Genomic DNA, 25,072 nt, shown 5'->3' with positions numbered 1-25,072 from the left:
GCAAACAAGACAGAATTTGGTTGGTCCGGACCAGACCAAATATGTACCAATCATAGAAGTCTATGTTTCACAAGTTTGGACATCACAGTCAAATCAAATCAAATTCTATTTGCCACGTGCCGAATACAACAGGTGTAGACATTACAGTGAAATGCTTACTTACAAGCCCTTAACCAACAATGCAGTTTTTAACAAAAGAAAGAAAAGTGTAAAAAATAGATAAGTAAAAAATTTAAAATATTTAAAGAGCAGCAGTAAAATAAGATAACAGTAGGGAGGGCTATATACAGGGGGTACCAGTACAGAGTCAATGTGCGGGGGCACCGGTTAGTCGATGTAATTTAGGTAATATGTACATGTGGGTAGAGTTAAAGTGGGGTATGGGGGGGGGGGGGGGGGGGGGGGGCAATGTAAATAGTCCGGGTAGCCATGATTAGCTGTTCAGGAGTCTTATGGCTTGGGGGTAGAAGCTGTTAAGATGCCTTTTGGACCTAGACTTGGCGCTCCGGTGCGGTAGCAGAGAGAACAGTCTATGACTAGGGTGGCTGGAGCATTTAAAATTGTTTAGGGCCTTCCTCTGACACCGCCTGGTATAGACGTCCTGGATGGCAGGAATCTTGGCCCCAGTGATGTACTGGGCCGTACGCTCTACCCTCTGTAGTGCCATGCGGTCGGAAGCCGAGCAGTCTCCATACCAGGCAGTGATGCAACCAGTTAGGATGCTCTCGATGGTGCAGCTGTAGCACTTTTTGAGGATCTAAGGACCCATGCCAAATCTTTTCAGTCTCCTGAGGGGGAATAGGCTTTGTCGTGCCCTCTTCACGACTGTCTTGGTGTGTTTGGACCATGATAGTTTGTTGGTGATGTGGACACCAAGGAACTTGAAGCTCTCAACCTGTTCCACTACAGCCCCGTCGATGAGAATGGGGGTGTGCTCAGTCCTGTTTTTTTTCCTGTAGTCCACAATCATCTCCTTTGTCTTGATCATGTTGAGGGAGAGATTGTTATCCTGGCACCACACGACCAGGTCTCTGACTTCCTCCCTATAGGCTGTCTCATCGTTGTCGGTGATCAGGCCTACCACTGTTATGTCGTCGGCAAACTTAATGATGGTGTTGGAGTCGTGCCTGGCCATGCAGTCATGGGTGAACAGGGAGTACAGGAGGGGACTGAGCACGCACCCCTGAGGGGCCCCTGTGTTGAGGATCAGTGTGGCAGATGTATTGTTACCTACCCTTACCTATCCAGTACAGGACAGTACAGCACAGTAGAGCGCAGTAGACGGCATTACAGTAGAGCACAGCACATCACAGTAGAGTAGAGTTCAGTACAACACAACACAACACAACACAGTAGAGTAGAGTTCAGTACAGTATAGTTCAGTAGAGTACAGTGCAGTACAGTACAGTAAATTATACTGTACTCTAATCTAGTGTGCTCTATTTTACTGTACCAAACTCTACTGTACAGTACAGTACTGTATTGTACTGACCTATAATTAGTATACTCTACTTTTCTTTAATGTACTGTACTGTACTGTGCTCTACTGTACTATTGTGCTGTCCACACTTGTGAAACAGATGTCTATGATTGGTTTAGATTTGGATTTGGACTGAACACATTTCAACATCCATGGGCGTCCGGGGTCAGTCCGAGTGGCCCAGTGGTCTAAGGCACTGCATCGCAGTGCTAGCTGTGCCACTAGAGATCCTGGTTCGAATCCAGGCTCTGTCGTAGCCGGCCGCGACCGGGAGACCCATGGGGCGGCGCACAATTGGCCCAGCGTCGTCCAGGGTAGGGGAGGGAATGGCCGGCAGGGATGTTTGTAGAGCATGGTGTTTGCAACGCCAGGGTTCTGGGTTCGTTTCCCACGGGGGGCCAGTATAAAAAATATATAATGTATGCACTCACTAACTGTAAGTCGCTCTGGATAAGAGCGTCTGCTAAATGACTAAAATGGAAATGGAAAGAGAGGGGCCTCATGGGTAGGTGTCAGTAAGAGCCGGGAGAGGTGACATTAACTGGAGAGAGAGCGCGAGGGGTTGTCCAGACTGTTTTCACGCTCTTGCTTTGACCACCATGAAAGAGAAAGAAATCAGTTATGAGCTGAAAATAACAGTACGCCAGTAGAAGGGAGGAGAGTAGCAGGTGACCCAACTGTGGTTTGTGACTACTATGAATTCCCATTGTAGCCAATTCAGTTGCAGTCATTCTGTTACAGATTTTTTTGTCATTCTGTTACCGATTTGGTAACAGAATTGCACATTTTAATCACTTTATAAATCATAAAACAAATTGTTATCAGTAAAAACACTAACCAATTGGTAGGTCTACCTTTACTTGTTACTTATGTGAACTTTCATTATTCTCCCTCCTCATGAGGGAGAGAAATTAGAAAATGTCTTAAAGATATATGGGTTTTTGGTAACAGAATGACAAGACTAGGCAAATAATTTCAGTGTTGATATTAGTTGACAGGGGTCTTTATGTCAACATTGTGTTTTCATGTATTTCTTTAATGTATTTACTCACTATTGTTATTATTGTTGTTTTTGTTATTCGTTATTCACTGTGTATTCATTCCTTGTGTCACTATTTCTATTTTGTATCTTATCTTTAACCCTGCATTGTTGGAAAAGGACCCGTAAGTTAGCATTTCACTGTTAGTCCACACCTGTTGTTTACGAAGCAGGTGACGAATAAAGATAGATGTATTTCTAATACCTTGTAAGACATTTTCTGCTAGACGTTTTCTAAGACCCCTTTTCCTTCTGTTTGGCCAGAAATCAAAGCCTTTGCTTATTCCTAATATTTAGGATGGAAAATGGTTGAAAAATGTATATACTATATGCCTTAATTTCTCAAGAATATAGACTCTTAGCTTTCATTTGACACCAAATTGGATGTGCTCCTATGAACTTCACTTGTTCGTCCTCACAGGGCTTTTTACATGGAAATGGATGTGTGAACGGTGAGACAAGCTGTGTTTCAACAAAAGTCTTGTCAGTTTGTTGCTCAAACTTTATTTCTTAGGTAACTCTGCCTTTGCTAAACATGGAGTACTACTGTGCATGTAATTCCCCATGTAACAGCTAAGAGGACAATTAAAGGAAATGGAACAACTGCAAACAATCATTTATTTATTTGTGTTATATTTAGGAAGTAGTGTACGTATACTATGAAGACTAGCAACCAAATCTGTGGCAACAAAAAAGGTATATTTCAGTCCTCTGTGTCGCTTCTCTGTTAGTGGTCCACTCTGAGCTCCAACAGGCAACACGTTGTCACTTTGTCCTCCACCCGCTGCCTCCCTCCTCCTCCTCCTCCTCCTCTTTCTCCTCCTCCTCTTCGCTGTCCTTCACTCTCCTCCTCCTCCGCTCTCACTTCTGTGACCACTCTGCCATTCCAACACTCCATCCTGTGTCAGCCCCCCCCCCCCCCCTCTCTCTCTCTCTCTCTCTCTCTCTCTCTCTCTCTCTCTTTATCTCCTCTGCCCCTCTCTGCCTCTTCCCTGAAGCTCTTCGGCTATGTAAGTGTCTGCTCTACCAACTCTCTTAGCACTCGTCTAGGAAATACTAACCATTTTATAGACTAAAGTCCTCCCAGTGTCCTCAGAATAAAACCCACCTTGCATAAATCTGCATTACCCCATTTAGGGAGTTCACACTCACTTCATTGAGAAATGGCCCATAAAATATTATGTTGATTGTAAAAATGAAACGTGCTAGGGAATGCAAGAACCCTTTTAGGTTCTAGATAGCATCTTAGTTTTCAAGCTTATAGTTGGGGTTCAGATTGGGGGAGAGTAAGCCCGATCCTAGATCTGTCCCCAGAGTGGATGTCATAACATGTTATGATGACCTCAACATCCCTTTACACACTGCAGTCCTGAGGTCAAGATCCATTGACACAGGGACAGTCAATGTGGATACAATAAGCCAGGCATGACTACACTACTGTATATGCAATGACAGCTTTTGAATTTCTGCTTATAATCTCCAATATTTGTGCTTTTCTGGATGGGAAAGTTACATAATGTTAATGGGGTTATACATTGAGTATAAAAAACATTAAGAACTATTTCCATGATATAGACTGACCAGGTGAATCCAGGTGAAAGCTATGATCCCTTATTGATGTCACTTGTTAATCCACTTTAATCAGTGTAGATGAAGGGGAGGAGACAGGTTAAAGAAGGATTTTCTGAGGGCAACGGAGGGGGGGGGGGGCGTGCAAGTCAATATTAGGAAGGTGTCCCTAATGTTTTGTACACTCAGTGTAAGTGCAGGCTTCGTGGGTTCAGTTGATTGTCCAGAGCAAGGCAAGGGGTTAATGATGATAGGTCACTCATACTGTTTATGTCTGTGTCTTCATGGTTTTGTCTGCTAGTCTCCTACACAGCATCAGCTGAGTGGGATGCAATAGGCATACACAGATAGAAAGCAGCTCCATGTCACACACACACACACACACAATATTAGTGCACTGTTGTAGCTAGAAACAACTATTTTGCTGCACCTGCGATAACATCTGCAAATCTGTGTACGCGACCAATAAACTTTGATTTGATACATACACACACACTCACACACACAAAGACACACACACACACAGTCTTCCATATGCTAGTCATGGGGGTCCCTACGCCCCCTCACCATACGGTGCAGGTCCCCAAGCTACCTTGTAGCTTGGGGTCCTCTGTAGCTCAGCTGGTAGAGCACGGCGCTTGTAACGCCAAAGGTAGTGGGTTCGATCCCCGGGACCACCCATACACAAAAATGTATGCACGCATGACTGTAAGTCGCTTTGGATAAAAGCGTCTGCTAAATGGCATATTATTACCCACTCACAGATGGGCTAACCACCGTGAACAGACGCCCCTGAGGCCTGGTGAAATATTCAGGCTGCATTGTGTTTCAGTGTGTGTAAGTCAGTGGGAATGTGAAATGCTGTCTCTTTCCTTCCCTGTGAGTTTCACTGGTTTATCTTTAATCAGCCTCTCTCCTCTTCCTCTGCCTCTCTCAGCCAGAGCCTCATTAGGAGGTGTTTGATAAGCACTGCCCCCGGTGACTCCCCAGCCTCTCTGCGCCCAAATGGAGCCTGCAGACTCCACTGAACAAAGCATACCAGAGTAAAGTTTTAAAACTCTTCATTTTTATTTTTATATTTTTTTGTTTCAGGAAGCATCGCAGGACAGGACAAAAGCTTTATCTTTGCCCAAACGTCTTTTATGATTCTCACATTGTTGCAGTTCTAAAGGGGAAGAATAAACACTGGTCTTTGTCAGCAGTTCCCTCGCAGTCATTCTGTGTGTGTGTGTCTGCCTCTATGGTAGGATATCTTTACTCCTGGCACCCATCTTAATATTTATTTTATTCCACTTAACCATTGTACTTACATATCAACTTACATATCAACATATCCTCACATCTCCTCCCTTAGATCAGCACCAAGTCTTATACAGTGGCTTGTGAAAGTATTCACCCCCTTGGCATTTTTCCTATTTTATTGCCTTACAACCTTGAATTAAAAGGGGGGGTTGTATAATTTCATTTACACAACATGCCTACCACTTTGAAGATGCAAAATATTTTTTCTTGTGAAACATAGAAGAAATAAGACAAAAAAACAGAAAACTTGAGCGTGCATAACTATTCACCCCCGCAAAGTCAATACTTTGTAGAGCCACCTTTTGCAGCAATTACAGCTGCAAGTCTCTTGGGGTATGTCTCTATAAGCTTGGCACATCTAGCCACTGGGATTTTTGCCCATTCTTCAAGGCAAAACTGCTCCAGCTCCTTCAAGTTGGATGGGTTCCACTGGTGTACAGCAGTCTTTAAGTCATACCACAGGTTCTCAATTGGATTGAGATCGGGCCTTTGACTAGGCCATTCCAAAACATTTAAATGTTGAACCACTCAAGTGTTGCTTTAGCAGTATGCTTAGGGTCATTGTCCTGCTGGAAGGTGAACCTCCGTCCCAGTCTCAAATCAGACATAGAATTTTCCTTGATGGCCAAAAAGCTCAATTTTAGTCTAATCTGACCAGAGTACCTTCTTCCATATGTTTGGGGAGGCTCCCACATGGCTTTTGGCGAACCCCAAACGTGTTTGCGTGTTTATGGCCACTCTTCCGTAAAGCCCAGCTCTGTGGAGTGTACGGCTTAAAATGGTCCTATGGACAGATACTTCAATCTCCGCTGTGGAGCTTTGCAGCTCCTTCAGGGTTATCTTTGGTCTCTTTGTTGCCTCTCTGATTTATGCCGTCCTTGCCTGGTCCGTGAGTTTTGGTGGGTGGCCCTCTCTTGGCAGGTTTGTTGTGGTGCCATATTCTTTCCATTTTTTAATAATAGATTTAATGGTGCTCCGTGGGATGTTCAAAGTTTCTGATATTTTTTTATAACCCAACCCTGATCCCAACCCTGTATATATACTCAGATCATGTGACAGATTATGTGACACTTAGATTGCACACAGGTGGACTTTATTTAACTAATTATGTGACTTCAGAATGTAATTGGTTGCACCAGATCTTATTTAGGGGCTTCATAGCAAAGGGGGTGAATACATATGCACGCACCACTTTTCCGTTATTTATTTTTTAGAATTTCTTGAAAAAAGTTTTTTTTTTTAAATTTAATTTCACCAATTTCAACTATTTTGTGTATGTCCATTACATGAAATCCAAATAACAATCAATTTAAATCACAAGTTGTAATGCAACAAAATAGGAAAAACGCCAAGGGGGATGAATACTTTTGCAAGGCACTGTACATTTCAGCGCTATCTTTGTAGCTATCCATTAGCGCTTGCCAAATGAGGCATGCTCAGACCGTAGTTCAATTGGTCATGTGACCCGTCCTCTCATTACCAGTGTTTAACCTGTTAGCTTTATGACCCGCTAAGGGCTCCATCACTGCTTATTTATAGAGGGAAGCCATTGAACGTAGCGGCAACTTGGAGAAAGGATAGCCTTTGTTTCCATGCATATCTGAGTTGCCTTGCTCCAGGACCTGTTATTGTGTTTTAACTTTGGCCCTGGTATTTTATTTTATTAGGATCCCCATTAGCTGACTCCATGAGGACAGCTAGTCTTCCTGTGATCCGAATTACAACAACTAATCTTACCTTATTCTCTCACTAGGGATAGGGGGTTGATGTAGCAGTGAAGGCTAGATAGATGCAGTCTTTGGGAAAATAGCTGGGAACAGTACCAGTGAAATTTAATTGCTTTTTCATCCTATAGCTATTATTAAAAAGCTCAAAGTATAAGGTAAGATTTTAATAGTCAACAATTTTACAAGCCAAATTACAAGTCAAATGCCACTTCATTTGTGCGTAGCATAGGGTACAAGCTGTGCCTTATGGGAGATTGGATTTGGTCAGGGCCTTGCAGTGTTTTAGCCTTGCCCTCTCTTCCCTTTCCATACCTGGGTGGGAGTTGTTGTTTGTGATCTATCTGTGTTAGTGTGAGTGTGTGAGAGAGAAAGAGAGAGAGAGTTATGAGGGAGAGGTAGTAAATGAGAGGAAGCGTGAGAGAGAAAGCCGGCGTGTTGTTACTGTATGTATGTGGCTCTTTCTTCTTCAGACAGTAAGAGCTGGTGGTGTGAGGCCGGCGAGGGGTGTGTGCGTGTGTGTCTTTGTGTGTGCGAGAAAGCGAGAGAGAGAATAAGAGAAGACGGGTTGTTATTGTTGCTTTCCAGGGGTTTCTGGAACAGGTGAAAACAACAGACGGTGCATGTGCCGTGCCTGGAATACACAATGCCCCATCGCTAAACACACACAACACACACACATACACACACACACAACACACACACAGTTTGAGATCACAAAAGAAACTATCGCTGGGAGTGGGACACTAAGGAAGTCGATACTGTAAAAACAGATAGTGAGCCAAGTTATGGCTTGGCAATTGATACACAAACCTGTCCCACACTCATACATCTTTGGGCCATTAACTTTTAGTTTAGGACTACAGTTCAATACAAAACCCATTTTCAATACCATATCGGAATTAGGACAAGCGGATGTTATTCTTTAAACAATGTTTGTTGGTTCAGTCAAAAAACTTGAATGGAATCCATCTGCCACAATACCAGTTTGAATTGCCCATTTTGAACCACACTTGGAATAAGTCAGCTTCTTATTTAAGAGTCGTGATACATTGTGCTCAAGGTCTATGGTGATGCGTTGAACAAAAGGCAATTATGTGAGCAAAGTCTTAAGCATTCTCAATGCTGAGACACTTTGTGCTTTGTATGCTTTAGTCCTTGAGGTGGATTTATCGGCGTCCGCTCCAGTAAAAACCTCAAATAAATGTGTCTAAAATATGGCGAGGCGGAGATACATCAAAGCTATATAAAAAAAAAAAAAAAAAAAAATTGAAGATGGTAAAACGTTTTCAGTGTAAACTTAAATGACTACAACCAGATATAAAGTATCTAACTAACAACCACCAAAATAAAAACTAGACAGTCGGAGAATGTAAAATTCCAAAAATGGCATGGCATGGGGGCCACTATTGATTTTGTTATGTTTGAGTCACACAGGAAGCATAGAAACATGGCATAAGCCATGGCAAAATGTGTAGAATTGCAGGAAATTAGCCTTAAAACAGCAAAATGTTGTCTCTGTGGCCAAGCGGGCCTAAAAAAAATCTGGCCGGAGACCGTGCCATTGGCCACGCCCACTACCACGTCCCCCCCCACACTAACTTTGCCACCACTGCTGAAAGAGTTTCCTGCTCATTTGGAGTTCTTGAAATGTTCCGGATTGAACGACCTTCATGTCTTAAAGTAATGATGGACTGTCGTTTCTCTTTGCTTATTTGAGCAGTTCTTGCTTGGTCTTTTACCAAATAGGGCTATCTTCTGTATACCATCCCTACCTTGTCACAACACAACTGATTGGCTCAAACGCATTAAGAAGGAAAGAAATTCCACAAATTAACTTTTAACAAGGAACACCTGTTAATTGAAATGCATTCCAGGTGACTACCGAATGAAGCTGGTTGAGAGAATGCCAAGAGTGTACAAAGCTGTCTTCAAGGAAAATGGTGGCTACTTTGAAGAATCTAAAATCTAAAATATATTTTGATTTTTTTGACTTTTTTGGTTACTACATGATTCCAAATGTGTTATTTCATAGTTTTGATGTCTTCACTATTATTCTACAATGTAGAAATTAGTAAAAATAAAGAAAAACCCTTGAATGAGTAGGTGTGTCCAAACTTTTGACTGGTACTGTATATATATACACAAGTATGTGGACACCCCTTCAAATTAGTGGATTCGGCTATTTCAGCCACACCTGTTGCTGACAGGTGTATAAAATTGAGCATACAGCCATGCAATCGTTATAGACAACCGTGGCACCGTCATAGGATACCACTTTTCCAACTACTCACATTTCTGTTAAATCAAATCAAATCAAATTGTATTTGTCACATGTGCCGAATGCAACAGGTGTAGACCTTACCATAAAATGCTTACTTACAAGCCCTTAACCAACAACGCAGCATTTTTGTAAAAAGTAAGTAAGAAAATATTTGCTAAAAACATTAATACTAAAATAAAATAAAATAAAGTAAGAGAAAAAGTAACACAATAAAATAACAATAACTAGGCTATATACAGGGGGTTCCCGGTACTGAGTCAATGTGCGGGGGTATAGGTTAGTCGAGGTATTTTAGGTATTATGTACATTTACATTTAAGTAATTTAGCAGACGCTCTTATCCAGAGCAACTTACAAATTGGTGCATTCAACTTAGGATAGTCAGTGGGACAACCACCACTGGGGGAGGGGGGGGGGGGGGGGGGGGGGGGGGTGTAGAAGGATTACTGTTATACTATTCCAGGTATTCCTTAAAGAGGTAGGGTTTCAAGTGTCTCCGAAAGGTGGTCAGTGACTCCGCTGTCCTGGCTTCGTGGGGGAGCTTGTTCCACCATTGGAGTGCCAGAGCAGCGAATAGCTTTGATGGGCTGAGCGGAAACTGTGCTTCAGTAGAGGTAGGGGGGCTAGCAGGCCAGAGGTGGATGAACATGGTGCCCTCGTTTGGGTGTAGGGTCTGATCAGAGCCTGAAGGTAAGGAGGTGCCGTTCCCCTCACAGCTCCGTAGGCAAGCACCATGGTTTTGTAGTAGATGCGAGCTTCAACTGGAAGCCAGTGTAGTGTGGGTGACATGAGAGAACTTGGGAAGGTTGAACACCATACGGGCTGCAGCGTTCTGGATAAGTTGTAGGGGTTTAATGGCACAGGCAGGGAGCCCAGCCAACAGTGCGTTGCAGTAATCTAGACGGGAGATGACAAGTGCCTGGATTAGGACCTGTGCCGCTTTCTGTGTAAGGTAGGGTCGTACTCTGCAAATGTTGCAGAGCATGAACCTGCAGGATCGGGTCACCGCTTTGATGTTAGCGGAGAACGACCAGGGTGTTGTCCAGGGTCACGCCAAGGTTCTTTGCACTCTGGGAGGAGGACTCAATGGAGTTGTCAACAGTGATGGCGAGATCATGGAGCGGGCAGTCCTTCCCCGGGAGGAAGAGCAGCTCATCTTGCCGAGGTTCAGCTTGAGGTGGTGATCCGACATCCACACTGATATGTCTGCCAGACATGCAGAGATGCGATTCGCCATCTGGTTATCAGAAGGGGGAAAGGAGAAAATGAATTGTGTGTCGTCTGCGTAGCAATGACAGGAGAGACCGTGTGAGGATATGACAGAGCCAAGTGACTTGGTGTATAGAGAGAATAGGAGAGGGCCTAGAACTGAGCCCTGGGGGACACCAGTGGTGAGAGCATGTGGTGCGGAGACAGATTCTCGCTGCGCCACCTGGTAGGAGCGACCTGTCAGGTAGGACGCAATCCAAGAGTGAGCAGCGCCGGAGATGCCCAACTCGGAGAGGGTGGAGGTAGGGTTATTGTGAAGTGGAAACGTCTAGGAGCAACAACGGCTCAGCCACGAAGTTGTAGGCAACACAAGCTCACAGAACGGGATCGCTGAGTGCTGAAGCGTGTAGCGTTTAAAAGTCTGTCCTTAGTTGCAACACTCACTACCAAGTTCTAAACTGCCACTGGAAGCAACGTCAGCAAAATAACTGTTTGAACTGTTTGTCCTGAGCTTCATGAAATGGGTTTCCATGGTCGAGCAGCCGCACACAAGCCTAAGATCACCATGCGCAATGCCAAGCGTTGGCTGGAGTGGTGTAAAGCTCGTCGCCATTGGACTCATGAGCAATGGAAACGCGTTCTCTGGAGTGTTGAATCACACTTCACCATCTGGCAGTCCGACGGACAAATCTGGGTTTGTCGGATGCCAGGAGAATGCTACCTGCCCCAATGCATAGTGCCAACTGTAAAGTTTGGTGGAGGAGGAATAATGGTCAGGGGCTGTTGTTCATGGTTCGGGCTAGGCCCCTTAGTTCCAGTGAAGGGACATTTTTACGCTACAGCATACAATTATATTCTAGAGGATTCAGTGCTTCCAACTTTGTGGCAACAGTTTGGGGAAGGCCCTTTCCTGTTTCAGCATTGACAATGCCCCCGTGCGCAAAGCGAGGTCCATACAGAAATGGTTTGTCGAGATCGGTGTGGAATAACTTGACTGGCCTGCACAGAGCCCTGATCTCAACCCCATCGAACACCTTTGGAATGTATTGGAACGCTGACTGCGAGCCAGGCCTAATCGCCCAACATCAGAGCACAACCTCACTAATGCTCTTGTGGCTGAATGGAAACAAGTCCCCGCAGCAATGTTCCAACACTAAGGATTTTATATACATACATGGTTAGAGGAAAGGTGTGTGTCGGAGAGAGGGGGGAGTTGACAGCTGCTTTGAGCCTGTGAACATCCTCCTTTGAAACAATGCAGAGCCTCGTTGGTTGTAATGGGTTTAAATAGCTCCTCCACTGTGAATGATTCTAGAGATTTGGCCATGAGATTGTAGCGCTCTCTCATTATGTCAAGGATGCACAAGTTTGCGCTAGTCACACACACACACAAACACACACACACACACACACACACACACATACACGCAAGCACGCGCTCACACACACCACACACACACAAGCGCACACATGCACATACACACTTTATCTCTCCCCTGCCATCTTCCTCATCTCCCTCTTCCTCTCATCCTCAGGTCGTAAGTTCATCATCGCCAATGCACGGGTGGAGAACTGCGCCATCATATTCTGCAACGATGGCTTCTGTGCCATGTGCGGCTACTCGCGGGCTGAGATCATGCAGAAGCCCTGCACCTGCAACTTCCTGTACGGCCCTCACACCAAGCGGCTGGCCATCGCCCAGATGGCTCAAGCACTGCTGGGCTCGGAGGAGAGGAAAGTTGAGATCAACCTCTACAGGAAGGACGGTAGGACGATACGCTGTGTGTGTGTGTGTTTGCTTTTTCATTGTAAGCTCATTTACTTGTGTTGCTGCCAGCCAAATAGCATTGCACTTCTGTTGTCATCTGATGAAAATTAAGCTATTTTCTGCCGAATGTGTTGCACAAAAGCATTTTCTGTGAAGGAAAACTATAGTTACAAGTTCCTGATCACTCTATTGAAGCAAAAAAACATGGTTGACTTTCAATATAAAACAACGACCCCTGTCAATACACAGCTGGTCTCACCTGCTCCCGCTTTCTCCTGTTGTGCTATTTACAAACAAACACATGACTGGCTCAACTGTTCTGGGGAACTACTTAAGCTTCATAATGTAAAATAATGTGACAGGTGAAATGAAATGAAATGTAGCCCATCCCAGGAGGCAACTTTGATTACAGACCTCTACATGCTTTGTAAGTAGGAAAACCTGCAAAACCGGCAGTGTATCAAATACTTGATCTTCCCACTGTATGTACAGTGCGGTATCCCTCAGGGCAGTTGCCTTGGGCCGTTACTCTTCTCTATTTTTACAAATGATTTGCCACTTGTCTTACAAGAAGCTAAAATGACTATGTATGCTGATGATTGCACACTACATATCAGTACCTACAGCCAGTGAGCTCACTGAGACTCCTAGCAAGGAGTTACACTCAGTGTCAGAATAGGTCATTAACAATAAACTGGTCTTAAATACATCTAAAACCCAAAGCATTGTATTTGGCTAAAATCATTATTTTAGACCTACACCTCAACTGGAGGTGTGCATAAAGGGACCATTGAACAAGTTGAAGAAGCTGAACCCCTAGGAGTAACCTTGGATGGTCAGTTATCATGGTCAAGTCATATTGACAAAGTTGTTGTGAAGATGGGGAGAGGGATGTCTGTTATAAAAGATGTTCTGCGTTTTTGACACAAAGATCAACTGTACTAGTTGTTCAGGCTTTCATTTTGTTACTGTCTGGGAATATGGTCAGGTGCAGCAAAGAAATACCTAGCAAAGCTGCAGCTGGTTCAAAAAAAGCAGCCATCCTTGCCCTTAACTGAACACACAGAACTAACATCAACAACATGCATGATAGTCTTTCATGGTTGAGGGTTGAGGAGAAATTCACTACTTCTCTTCTAGTCTTTTTAAGAAACATTTGTGTGTTGAAAATGCCTGACCACTTGTATAATCTATTTGCATACACTTCAAAACAGACAGACATACCCCACCAGACACGCCAGACACACCTTATGGGTTTCTTCACAGTACCCAAACCAAAAACAGATTTAATGCATCGCTCAGTTATGTATAGAGCCATGTCATCGTGGAATACGCAGCTTACTCAGGCAAATAGTTTAGCTTTAAAAAACAGATTCAAAAACATTGTGTATCACAGCGCCTCTTTCTAAAAATCTAATTTAACTGTACTGTATATAAGAATATATATATATATGAATAGTGTGTAAATAGTATTTTTGTTGTCTCTGTGTCTTTCGTATATATAACTCTTATTTATTTTATTTTATTTAATGTAATATCTTATGTTGTTCTTGTCTATTACTGTTCTGTACTTTGTCATTTATTTGTATGTTTTATGTGGACCCCAGGAAGAGTAGCTGCTGCATGTGTAGTAGCTTATGGGGATCCTAATAAACTAAACTCCAGGTAATAGAATGCTGTTATGGTACTAGAGCTAGACTCCCTGGGTAAGATCCAGGGATACTGTATGTTGGACATTTTCCACCTGTGGAAAGAGGAACAAAAGAAAAAGCAAGATTGACGAAGAGAGAGGAGAGAGATAATGAGAATAGGTGAGAAAAGAGAGAAAGAGATTATGTGGCATTTCTCACTTCCTTACACCGTGGAAATAAGTGAATTAGAAGGTGAGAGGGAGAGTAGAAAGGCAAGAGGAAAGAAATACATGGTAGAAGTAAGAGGAGAGAGAGGACGGAGAAAGAGTGAGAAAGAGAGTGGAAGAGAGAGAGAGAGAGACATAGCAGAGGTGAAAGGAGAGAGGAACAGAGAGAGGTGGTATTTCTCAGTTCCTCTCCTAGCATTATGTGTGGTGATTAAGAGGAGAGCCAGCTGTAACTGTAGCAGCAGAGAGTTACATGACGCCAGATGTTTGCTCTCAGCTGATAATTCACATTCTCTTGAGTGCTGCACCGGGCCACCCCTGGTCCACCAATCAGACTTTCCACTGTTTATACTCAAGAGTTATCGGTTTCGCCTGTATACACAACTCCCCCCTTAGCCTGCAATGGATGGAGAAAGAACCTCGTAATTCGTGTGTGTATTGTACTGACCCTCTAGTGCCCTACTCTGTTTCCAGTAGTTGCAACAATGCTAACGATAACATTTAGCTACAATAGTATGACTCATTCCTACACTCGAACTGTATAGGCTCTAGTAAGTGATAAGAGTTCTAGAGAGTGTTGACAGCTGCTATCTACTGCTTGGATGAGGCTGACCCTGTCCTCCTAAATGTGGAGAGTACTGAAGCACATATCCACTCTGGAACATTGTCAAGGGTGCGCTTTTTTGTACAGCAAGAGGTGTGTTTGTACTGTCACCAGGGAGACCGTCAAGAGGCTCTCTGCGTCGCCAGGGTTACCCAGGTCCCATGTGATTGGGGGATCACAAGAGGGAGTCCCAGCCCTCCCTTTCTGCCCACTCTCCCTATCTCCTTCTCCCTTCGCTCTTCAGTGTATGAAAGTCTTAGGACTGAGTTAATATGCCCTTTCAGGGGCTGGCCCGATCCATAATCTCTCACCTCTGATAGGTCAACGGGTCTCATCTCCGCCAACCCCTTCCAGTGGTGAGTCTCCCTCGGCTCATCAGAAAGTCACAATCGAAACGCAACACACCCTGGAACCTCATACATAACTCATTATGTGGAAATGCAACGCCTTCTCTCTCCTCCTTGTTCAAAGGAAAGAGTGGGGGGAAGAAAAATATTCTGTATCTTAAATGTTGGAAAGAGTGAGGTGACAGAAAGGGGGGAGGAGGAGGGGATGGGAAGGGTAGTGCAGCAATACCCCGCTCCATTCATCTAATGCTGCTCTCCGGCATTAGCCTTCACCATGATGGATTGGCCCTTCTCTCACGCTCGATTGTCCAACGCCGATCTGACCGCCACTTAATCATTTTCTCCAGGTAAACTCCGCCACCACTGATGCAGAAGCGGGGAGTTGGGGACAGTGCAATGTGTGAGTTGTACATCAGCGCACGGTCTGCTAACAGTCTCTCGATTTCAAAGAATCTGGACCTCTTGACTCAAGGCCACTGTGATCTGTTTTTACAGACCGTAGCCTTTTCTGTCCCAGCTCTGTCCCAGTTCTAGAAATGTAAACTGAAGCAGGTTGAAATAAAGACACAGACTCCCTGCTCTTGCTCTCAGTAAGCTCCACTCAGACTGCCAGTCTCTTTGTGTGTGCCTGTTATCCCAGAGATCTGAGGCCTCCAGGGAGCAGGTACATGCTGCAGTCTGTGTCTCTGTATGGCAGCCCCCAGCAGCCCCCTGCTCATTGCCCACTTCCGGCCCCTGATTGGCCAGGAATGAGTGCCAAGGGAGCCCATAAATAGCCCTCATTTCCTTAAGTAACCCTGCATGCAGCCCTTCTGCAGCACCTGCCCTTTTTATGCTCCACTGGCTGGGCCAATCAGAGGCATCCCCCCTGGTTCGGTAATGGTACCCCCTCATTTTTGGTACCCCTTATATTATTCAGCATTGAGTTTTTTTTTCCATTTAGCTGACAAAGACACACAAATCATGTTTGGCTATAGTCGTCCGCTCCACCTCCTCTTTGGAGTGGCTGGAGTCATCAGAGATGACAGCTACAGTAAGCAGGCTTGTGTGGGAGCCTTGGAGACGCCAGGTGTCTATTTGAGACTAGAGTAAGTCTCAGATGGCTGACAATAGCTGAAAGCCCTGGGCCTCTTCATGTGATTGCTTAGCAGCCGCAGCTAAGGAGCATGCTCAAAACTGGCCCTGAAGTACTTGCTTTTTTATGGAGATGACCTCCACGGCTGAATCAAACCACTAAAAGCCCCACTAAAAATCAACGCCGTTAGAAATGGCCCACACCATAAATTATCTTCATAATTACAGTTGCATATTCATGCAATGCCCTGATGTATTTAGCACTCAAATCTCAGACAGCTGAACCATGAGGTGGACAATTATTGTTTTAGGAAAGTAAAAACCAATTAAACAATAGGCTATAAAGTTTTGAATATGCTACACATCAAAACAACAAATATATATACAGTGAGGGAAAAAAGTATTTGATCCCCTGCTGATTTTGTACGTTTGCCCACTGACAAAGACATGATCAGTATATCATTTTAATGGTAGGTTTATTTGAACAGTGAGAGACAGAATAACAACAACAAAATCCAGAAAAACGCATGTAAAAAATGTTATAAATTGATTTGCATTTTAATGAGGGAAATAAGTATTTGACCCCTCTGCAAAACATGACTTAGTACTTGGTGGCAAAACCCTTGTTGGCAATCACAGAGGTCAGACGTTTCTTGTAGTTGGCCACCAGGTTTGCACACATCTCAGGAGGGATTTTGTCCCACTCCTCTTTGCAGATCTTCTCCAAGTCATTAAGGTTTCGAGGCTGACGTTTGGCAACTCGAACCTTCAGCTCCCTCCACAGATTTTCTATGGGATTAAGGTCTGGAGACTGGCTAGGCCACTCCAGGACCTTAATGTGCTTCTTCTTGAGCCACTCCTTTGTTGCCTTGGCCGTGTGTTTTGGGTCATTGTCATGCTGAAATACCCATCCACGACCCATTTTCTATGCCCTGGCTGAGGGAAGGAGGTTCTCACCCAAGATTTGACGGTACATGGCCCCGTCCATCGTCCCTTTGATGCGGTGAAGTTGTCCTGTCCCCTTAGCAGAAAAACACCCCCAAAGCATAATGTTTCCACCTCCATGTTTGACGTGGGGATGGTGTTCTTGGGGTCATTGGCAGCATTCCTCCTCCTCCAAACACGGTGAGTTGAGTTGATGCCAAAGAGCTCGATTTTGGTCTCATTTGACCACAACACTTTCACCCAGCTCTCCTCTGAATCATTCAGATGATCATTGGCAAACTTCAGACGGCCCTGCATGTGCTTTCTTGAGCATGGGGACCTTGCGGGCGCTGCAGGATATCAGTCCATCACGGCGTAGTGTGTTACCAATTGTTTTCTTGGTGACTATGGTCCCAGCTGCCTTGAGATCATTGAGAAGATCCTCCCGTGTAGTTCTGGGCTGATTCCTCACCGTTCTCATGATCATTGTAACTCCACGAGGTGAGATCTTGCATGGAGCCCCAGGCCGAGGGAGATTGACAGGTCTTTTGTGTTTCTTCCATTTGCGAATAATCGCACCATCTGTTGTCACCTTCTCACCAAGCTGCTTGGCGATGGTCTTGTAGCCCATTCCAGCCTTGTGTAGGTCTACAATCTTGTCCCTGACATCTTTGGAGAGCTCTTTCGTCTTGGCCATGGTGGAGAGTTTGGAATCTGATTGATTGATTGCTTCTGTGGACAGGTGTCTTCTATGCAGGTAACAAGCTGAGATTAGGAGCACTCCCTTTAAGAGTGTGCTCCTAATCTCAGCTCGTTACCTGTATAAAAGACACATGGGAGCCAGAAATCTTTCTGATTGAGAGGGGGTCAAATACTTATTTCCCTCATTAAAATGCAAATCAATTTATATCATTTATGACATGCGTTTTTCTGGATATTTTTGTTGTTATTCAGTCTCTCACTGTTCAAATAAACCTACCATTAAAATTATAGACTGATCATTTCTTTGTCAGTGGGCAAACGTACAAAATCAGCAGGGGATCAAATACTTTTTTCCCTCACTGTATGTATATATAATGTTATAGGCAGTTAAGGACACGTAACTGTGGATCATTTGGACAATATGTCTCGTTTATTGATGGTGCTGGCAGCACCCGGTCGGAGGTTTCTTTCGCTTTCTCTTTCTATTCTCAGATCTGAACGGGTTTCTCGGATCCGAACCGGCACAGGTCTGTTTGGGTCTGTTTTTCCACGGGCCTTTTCAGAATGGATCTGACTGTCCTCAGATCCATTCGGAATGGGCGCAACGCTTTGGAGCCGTGAAGACTTCTAGTGTGCATGTGTCTTAACATCCACGGTTAGACATCAACAGCACTATTTGTGGGAGTAAATAGCATGTTCACATGTGAGAAAACACATAAGCACACTGAGTGCCATTCTAAACTACCAAAGTCAAGCTGAACGAGCCAAAGAAGAGAAAGCTCAGCAGACACAGAACATACAGTATTTCATACAGGTCTGCATATATGCAGGTGAATGTAACCCTATGCATATACGCACACACTGTATATTCAATGATCCACTATTTTACGCCAACACAATTGGGCCTTTAGGGATAAATAAAATCTCATCAAATTGAATTGAATTAAACATAACCCAATACACCACAGTGCTACAATCACGATGAGTTCCTACTGTGGCAGCAGACTAGACCCATGCAGTGTTATTGTGGTGTATGGTTTTCTCCTCTTTTGTTGACACCCGAATAATGAATCATGACAAGGCGCTGTGTGATAGCGGTGGTGCCGTGTGTCTGCCTCATTACACACTCAATGTACTATAGTAATGTGTGTGTGTGTGTGCCCACTCTCCACCAGCCTCTCTCTCTCCGCAGGCCCAGGGAACCAGCTACACAAACAATCCCAACGGTTCACTTAACAACCTCTACCCACAAACACACATACAGTACATTAGATTATACATGCACACACACACTGCACATACACACTTGTGTATGCATGCACGTGTGTTCTGATGACATGCACTGTACATGCACCTGTGATTAACTTTGTTTTCACTGCACACGCAGGCTAACGTGTACACGCGCACACACACACACACACACCTCCTGTTTCACCAAACAACATAGTGCCAAAGTAAAGCTGAAAGGGTTAGTTTATGAGTCAGACAGGCAGTTGGATTATTTAACCCAATTATTATTACTATTATTATTTAACGCCGGTGCGTTTTGGACATCTAACCCATTTAAAAAATGGTGTGTTTGAACTACAGACTTCTGGGTTGTACCATTGGATTTGTCCATTTCTTTTTTGCATCCATAGATACCAACCATTAGTCTGTGTGATTAACGGGGGCTGAGCTAGAGCGGTGTTTGTGAGACAAAGGCAGATCCCGAGTAGGCCTGGGGCCGTGTCTTTTTTTACAAAAACGTCTGTAGAGTCCGAGTGGTTTGAGCTACAAACTATTAAAAACTATCTATGAAAAGCTGAGGTTCATGAATGCGCACATCTAACAGGTTCTGCTATTTGACACTCACAAGCTACACAAGAATTGTTAAAAAGTAAGGGGTTCTTCTACATAGAAGATCATAGGTAATCCCACGACATACAGTGCATTCGGAAAGTATTCAGACCCCTTCCCTTTTTCCATATTTTGTTACGTTACAGCCTTATTCTAAAATTGATAAAATTATTTTTTCCCCTCATCAATCTACACACAATACGCCATAATGACAAAGTGAAAACAAGTTTTTAGACATTTTTGCAAATGTATTAAAAATAAAAAACAAAAATACCTTATTTACATAAGTATTCAGACCCTTTGCTGTGAGACTCAAAATTGAGCTCAGGTGCATCCTGTTTCCATTGATCATCCTTGAGATGTTTCTACAACTTGATTGGAGTCCACCTGTGGTAAATTCAATTAATTGGACATGATTTGGAAAGGCACACACCTGTCTATATAAGTTGACAGTGAATGCCAGAGCAAAAACCAAGCCATGAGGTTGAAGGAATTGTCCGTAGAGCTCCGAGACTGGATTGTGGGAAGGGTACCAAAAAATGTCGCAGCATTGAAAGTCCCCAAGAACACAGTGGCCTCCATCATTCTTAAATGCAAGCAGTTTGGAACCACCAAGACTCTTCCCGGAGTTGGCCGCCCGGCCAAACTCAGCAAGCGGGGGAGAAGGGCCTTGGTCAGGGAGGTGACCAAGAACACGATGGTCACTCTAACAGAACTCCAGAGTTATTCTGTGGAGATGGGAGAACCTTCCAGAAGGACAACCATCTCTGCAGCACTCCACCAATCAGGCCTTTATGGTAGAGAGGCCAGACGGAAGCCACTCCTCAGTAAAATACACGACAGCCCGCTTGGAGTTTGCCAAAAGGCACCTAAAGACTCTCAGACCATGAGAAACAAGATTCTCTGGTCTGATGAAACCAAGATTGAACTCTTTGGCCTGAATGCCGAGCGTCACGTCTGGAAGAAACCTGGCACCATCCCTAAGGTGAAGCATGGTGGTGGTATCATCATGCTGTAGGTATGTTTTTCAGCGGCAGGGACAGGGAGACTAGTCAGGATCGAGGGAAAGATGAACGGAGCAAAGTACAGAGAGATCCTTGATGAAAACCTGCTCCAGAGCGCTCAGGACCTCAGACTGGGGTGAAGGTTCACCTTCCAACAGGACAACGACCCTAAGCACACAGCCAAGACAACGCAGGAGTGGCTTCGGGACAAGTCTCTGAACATCCTTGAGTGGCCCAGCCAGAGCCCAGACTTGAACCAGATCGAACATCTCTGGAGAGACCTGAAAGTAGCTGTTTAGCGACACTCCCCATCCAACCTGACAGAACTTTAGAGGATATGCATAGAAGAATGAGAGAAACTCCCCAAATACAGGTGTGCCAAGCTTGTAGCATCATACCCAAGAAGACTCAAGGCTATAATCGCTGCCAAAGTGCTTCAACAAAGTACTGATTAAAGGGTCTGAATACTTCAGTACCAGTCATTAGTTTGGACACACCTACTCATTCAAGGGTTTTTCTTTATTTTCACTATTTTCTACATTGTAGAATAAAAGTGAAGACATCAAAACTATGAAATAACACATATGCAATCATGTAGTAACCAAAAAAGTGTTAAACAAATCAAAATATATTTAATATTCTTCAAATAGTCACCCTTTGCCTTGATGACAGCTTTGCACACTAATGGCCCCTAAGACCCTCACAAACTTTTACAGATGCACAATTGAGAGCATCCTGTCGGGCTGTATCACCGCCTGGTACGGCAACTGCTGTCACACCCTGGCTCTGGGACTCATTATGTTGAGCCAGGGTGTGTTCATTTCTATGTGTGTATTTCTGTGTTGGTGTTCATTCTAGTTTGTTGTATTCTATGTTTGCCTGAGTGACTCCCAATCAGAGGCAACGAGTGTCAGCTGTTGGCTGGTTGTCTCTGATTGGGAGCCATATTTAACTGTATGTTTTCCCTTTGTGGTTGTGGGTTTTTGTTCCGTGTTCGGTCATTGATACCGTGGACGTCACGAGTCGTGTTTTGTTTTGTATTTTGATGCTTTACCTAATTAAAGTATGTTTGTTCATCACGCTGCGCCTTGGTCTACTCCTTACCTCGATCGTGACAGAAAAACCCACCATGCAACGACCAAGCAGCGTGTCCAGGGGCAGCCCTTGGGGTGGACATTTGGAGGAAGCGCCGGGAAAGGCCCTGGCGAAAGAGGAGCAGCGTGTCCAGGAGCAGGCAGCCTGGACATGGGAGGAGATATTGGACGGTAAAGGGTCCTGGACTTGGGGGGAAATCCTGGCCGGGATGGATCGCCGGCCATGGAGTGAGACAGTGGAGAGGCGACGGAGAGAGGAGCAACGGCGTGATCAGGGTCGTCGTCGGACGGTCGTGAGGCAACCCCAGAAATTTTTTAGGGGGGGGGCACACGGCATGGACGACGGGGCTGACGGAGGAGAAAAGGGGGCGGATCCAGAAGGCCACCAGGCCAGGGGTTCACCGCCCTGTACGTCCTGTGCGGATGCCTCACACAGAGTGTGTGAGGGTAGGCATTCAGCCAGGACGGGTGGTGGCCGCTCTTCACTCCAGGCCTCCTATCCGTCTCCACAGCCCGGTTCGGCCTGTCCCTGCTCCACGCACCAAGCCTACGGTGTGCGTCGCCAGCCCAGCCCGGCCTGTCTCTGCTCCACGCACCAAGCCTACGGTGTGCGTCGCCAGCCCAGTCCGGCCTGTCCCTGCTCCACGCACCAAGCCTACGGTGTGCGTTTACAGCCCAGCCCGGCCTGTTCCTGCTCCACGCACCAAGCCTACGGTGTGCGTCGCCAGCCCGACCCGGCCTGTTCCTGCCACTCGCACCAAACCTACGGTGCGCGTCGCCAGCCCGGTCCGGCCTGTTCCTGCCACCCGCACCAAGTCTACGGTGCGCGTCGCCAGCCCGACCCGGCCTGTTCCTGCCACTCGCACCAAACCTACGGTGCGCGTCGCCAGCCCGGTCCGGCCTGTTCCTGCCACCCGCACCAAGTCTACGGTGCGCGTCGCCAGCCCGACCCGGCCTGTTCCTGCCACTCGCACCAAACCTACGGTGCGCGTCGCCAGCCCGGTCCGGCCTGTTCCTGCCACTCGCACTAAGCCAGGGGTGCGAGAAGTCAGCCTGGTAAGGCCCGTTCCTTCTCCACGCACCAAGCCAGGGGTGCGAGTCGTCAGCCTGGTAAGGCCCGTTCCTCCTCCACGCACCAAGCCAGGGGTGCTCGTCGTCAGCCTGGTAAGGCCCGTTCCTCCTCCACGCACCAAGCCAGGGGTGCGAGTCGACAGCCTGGTAAGGATCGCTCCTGTTAAGTCCAGTCCTGCTCCAGCCGGCGGGGCCAGACTGGACCAGGGGCACTATGGGGGGTGTATTGGAGGGTGGTGGTCAAGGCCGGAGCCAGAACCGCCGCCGAGGAGGTATGCCCGCCCAGCCCTCCCCTGGTTTGTTTAGTTGAGGCGCGGTCGCAGTCCGCGCCTTTAGGGGGGGGGTACTGTCACACCCTGGCTCTGGGACTCATTATGTTGAGCCAGGGTGTGTTCATTTCTATGTGTGTATTTCTGTGTTGGTGTTCATTCTAGTTTGTTGTATTCTATGTTTGCCTGAGTGACTCCCAATCAGAGGCAACGAGTGTCAGCTGTTGGCTGGTTGTCTCTGATTGGGAGCCATATTTAACTGTATGTTTTCCCTTTGTGGTTGTGGGTTTTTGTTCCGTGTTCGGTCATTGATACCGTGGACATCACGAGTCGTGTTTTGTTTTGTATTTTGATGCTTTAACTAATTAAAGTATGTTTGTTCATCACGCTGCGCCTTGGTCTACTCCTTACCTCGATCGTGACAACTGCACCGCCTGATACGGCAACTGCACCGCCCGCAACCGCAGGGCCCTCCAGGACACCTACAGCACCCAATGTCATAGGAAGGCCAAAAAGATCATCAAGGACATCAACCACCCGAGCCACAGCCTGTTCACTCCGCTACCATCCAGAAGGCGAGGTCAGTACAGGTGCATCAAAGCTGGGACCGAGAGACTGAAAAACAGCTTCTATCAAAAGGCCATCAGTGTCATGATTTAACTGGATTAGAACCCAAATGCAGACAAGTACACCAAGCCAGAGAAGGTTTAACAGGTTTATTTACAATGTTCAAAAAGTCCAGGTTTCCAATAATAGGGGAAGAGCAAGTCCAGGTTACAGGGAGGGTAACAGATCCAGGTCAGGGCAGGTGTGGTACCGTAATGTCCTAGTGTCCGTGGTGAGTCCAAAAGGGAGGTCCGGTAGTGGGGAGCAGGATGGTGGTGGTGGCAGGAGTGAAGTGGAGGCAGAAGTCAGGTTCCCATAATCTGTGGCACAGGAGAAAAGTAAATAGAACAGGCCAAAAACACAAAGAGCGAAAACAAACAGGTTGAGTCGGCAGCGAGACTAACATGGTCGTCCTGACTATGATCTGACGATGAGTGGAAAGTTTGACCGGGTCTTAAAGGCTGAGGTGATTATGGTGAATGAGCTGCAGCTGGAACCCTGACTCCCGCACACCAGACTTCACTCCTGCAATCAAGGACAGACAGAGGGGAGGGGGAGAGCAGAGAGAGAGCTACCTAGCAGCAGTAGGCCTAACAATCAGACTGTTAAATAGCCAACACTAGCCGGCTACCACCCGGTTACTCAACCCTGCACGTTAGAGGCTGCTGCCTGGAATCACTGGTCACTTTAATAATGGAACACTAGTCACTTTAATAATGTTTACATACTGCTTTACTCATTTCATATGTATATACTGTATTCTATTCTACTGTATTTTAGTCAATGCCACTCCGACATTGCTGGTCCATTCTTTTACTTTTAGATTTGTGTGTATTGTTGTGAATTGTTAGATACTACTGCACTGTTGGAGCTAGGAACACAAGCATTTCGCTACACCCGCAATAACACCTGCTAAATATGTGCATGTGACCAATACAGTTTGATTTGATTTGATTTTAAAGGGAAACAGTACAGAGGCAGGTATAAAGAACAAGCAAAGGTTATTAAAGCTTAGAGGATTAGGTTTGCTTGTTTGACACATAAATAACACACATTAACAAGAGTACACCAAAATTAGTTAGGTATGTTACTTCCACTAGATAGCTTTCTGAAATAAAACAGCGCTTTCACAGAGATTCAGCTAACCAAGTTCACAAGATGACCAAAAACAGTGACAAACAATACTGTACTTCTGATGGGAGAAAAGAAAGAACACTTAACCACTGCTTTTACATAATCAATAGATATTCTAGAAATACAAATGACTTTACTTAAAGACTATCACCTTATTGAAGGGTGCTGCCAG

The 25,072-nt window shown here is 45.4% G+C and overlaps 1 protein-coding gene across 1 annotated transcript in view; it reads left to right on the top strand.

Annotated features, from left to right (window-relative positions):
• The window catches only part of kcnh2b (potassium voltage-gated channel, subfamily H (eag-related), member 2b), a gene marked incomplete at both ends in the record, with an annotated part of 301,755 nt that overhangs the window by 10,632 nt on the left and 266,051 nt on the right, over positions 1–25,072 (top strand). The window contains one exon of the mRNA XM_084143298.1: positions 12,142–12,372. Coding sequence (XP_083999424.1) covers positions 12,142–12,372 — 231 coding nt within the window. The remainder of the gene's footprint in view (positions 1–12,141; positions 12,373–25,072) is intronic.

Source organism: Coregonus lavaretus, assembly GCF_964263955.1.
Source record: "Coregonus lavaretus genome assembly, chromosome: 2".
In the NCBI taxonomy this organism is placed as follows: Eukaryota; Metazoa; Chordata; class Actinopteri; order Salmoniformes; family Salmonidae; genus Coregonus; species Coregonus lavaretus.
This window is presented reverse-complemented; position numbering and strand designations above follow the sequence as displayed.